The sequence below is a fragment of the Akebia trifoliata genome, chromosome 12, assembly GCF_017979445.1.
Source record: "Akebia trifoliata isolate Shusen 1 chromosome 12, ASM1797944v1, whole genome shotgun sequence".
NCBI classification, from domain to species: Eukaryota; Viridiplantae; Streptophyta; class Magnoliopsida; order Ranunculales; family Lardizabalaceae; genus Akebia; species Akebia trifoliata.
The window spans coordinates 19,210,917-19,212,957 of NC_141386.1; the positions used below are offsets into that span (position 1 = coordinate 19,210,917).

Below are 2,041 nucleotides of genomic sequence, written 5' to 3' on the forward strand. Positions count from 1 at the left end.
AATTGTGAAATAATGAAACAATAACAAAAATCAAAATTTCAACAAAATCCCAAAATTTCAAACAACCAATTGAACCTATTATGGAGAAATCGAATAAAAAGTAGAAATCGAACCCTTTTTAACATCTTTCATTCTTTCTTTTTTATTTTTCTTCTTGCATAAAGCTCGGTCATTAGATATATTGTTGTGGTATTGGCTCCATTTGATTTATACTTCCATTTCATTGTTATTCATAGATATGGCTCACAAAAATAAAGATAAAGAAAAGAGTGTTGATAGAGCAGACTTTTCTACAGACCAATCGAAAAGAAAACACTTTCTTGAGTTGTGCTTAAGTGAGGTGAACAAGGAAGGGTACAGAGGAGTATCTCTTACCAGTGCTTCATGGAAAAGATTAGAATCTGAATTCAATAAGGCATGGGGAGTGAATTTTAGTCATAAAGTGTTCAAGAATCAATATGATTACTTGAGGGCTGATTACAACATATGGCGAAAACTTGTTGGATTGTCCGGGCATGGGCTTAGTGCGGATATCAATACTATAAATTGGCCTCCGCAGAAGTGGGATGATGTTTTAGAGGCAAGTCTTTAATCTTACGTACATATTTTTAACTTGATTAACTAGACTTAGTCTAATTATTTTTATATTATTGTTTGAAATAGAGAATTCCCGAAGCTAAGAAGTTTAGGAACAAACCTCTTGTAGATGCTGAATTGATGATGGGTGTATTTGAAAGTACTCTTTCAAATGGCGATAAAGCATGGAGCCCCTTCTCATCGATCCCGCGCCCTACTGTTGATAGCGATGTGAATGGTCCTGAACCTATGGAGTACACAAATTTGGACGCTGAAGACACTTATGGTGAATCATTTTTAGGGGAAGGGGATACATACTTCCAAGGTGTAAGTGTGGAAGGCACCCCTAATACCCCACTTGAAGAGAATACATCACAAGGTCCGATGAAGAAGAAACGTAGGAATTCGAATAGTGGTGACACTATTGAAAAAAACTTGGAAAGACTTATTAATGTCATCGAAGAACAGATTAATAAAGAAGAGGCTAACAAGGGACCTTGTTTTAAAGATGTGAATGAAGTTATGAAGGATTTGAAGAACTTAGGAGTGATAAGTATTCATACTTATCATGTTACTATATTGAAATTTGCACAACTACCGAAATTGGAATACGCATTTATGGACTTGGATAATGAAGCAGAGAGGGTTCAATTTTTGGAGTTTATTGTAAATAATTAGTTGAAGTCAAACATTTTTTTAATAAAAACCAATGATGTATTGGTTATTTTGATATTTTGATATTTTTGGATAGTTACTGTGGATGGTTATTTTTAAATTTTGATATTTTTTTATAGTTAATATAGATGATTTTTTTGGAGTTATTATCATTGATGATATTATGAAATTTTTGATTGTTTAATTGAAATTATTATCTTGTTACCTAATCGAATATGCATGTTTTAACTTACTAAATAGATTGCATGTTTGAAAAATCTTTTTTTACAGCTTCAATTAATACTAATTTTTTTTAATTTTTCATTGTGTTTAGTGATAATGACGCCAAAACAATGGTTGTTGATGAGATTGGTAACATTACTTTTTATGCTTAAACTTAAAAATCATATGAATGTTCGACAAAGGTTGTGCACATCATCACTTTCTGGCAAGGCATATGTGCGAGAACTTTTGGAAGGATCTTCAACACAAATGTACGAGATATTTAGGATGGAGAAGAATGCTTTTGTACAATTATGTCAATATTTTCGAGATAAAAATTGGTTAAATGATAGTAGATATATAGACGTAGAAGAGAAAATGGCAATGTTTTTTATGACAATATGTCATAATTGTCGGAATCGATTAGTAAAATATCGATTCCAACATTCTGGAGAAACCGTAAGTAGGTATTTTCATGAAGTGTTAGATGCAATGATACAGTTTGCACGAGAGATAATAGTCCCCCCAGCATTTGACAAGCCAATGGGAGAAATTCGATCTCATGTACATTTGAGAGAAGGGCCATTTA

General features: G+C 32.5%; 1 protein-coding gene across 1 annotated transcript; it reads left to right on the top strand.

Annotated features, from left to right (window-relative positions):
- The first annotated feature begins 238 nt into the window (after nt 1–238).
- On the top strand, nt 239–1,254 carry LOC147389010 (uncharacterized). Its single transcript, XM_086419711.1, has 2 exons — nt 239–580; nt 664–1,254. The coding sequence occupies exons 1-2, from the start codon at nt 239–241 to the stop codon at nt 1,252–1,254; spliced, it is 933 nt and encodes a 310-aa protein (XP_086275837.1).
- Nucleotides 1,255–2,041: the final 787 nt, after the last annotated feature.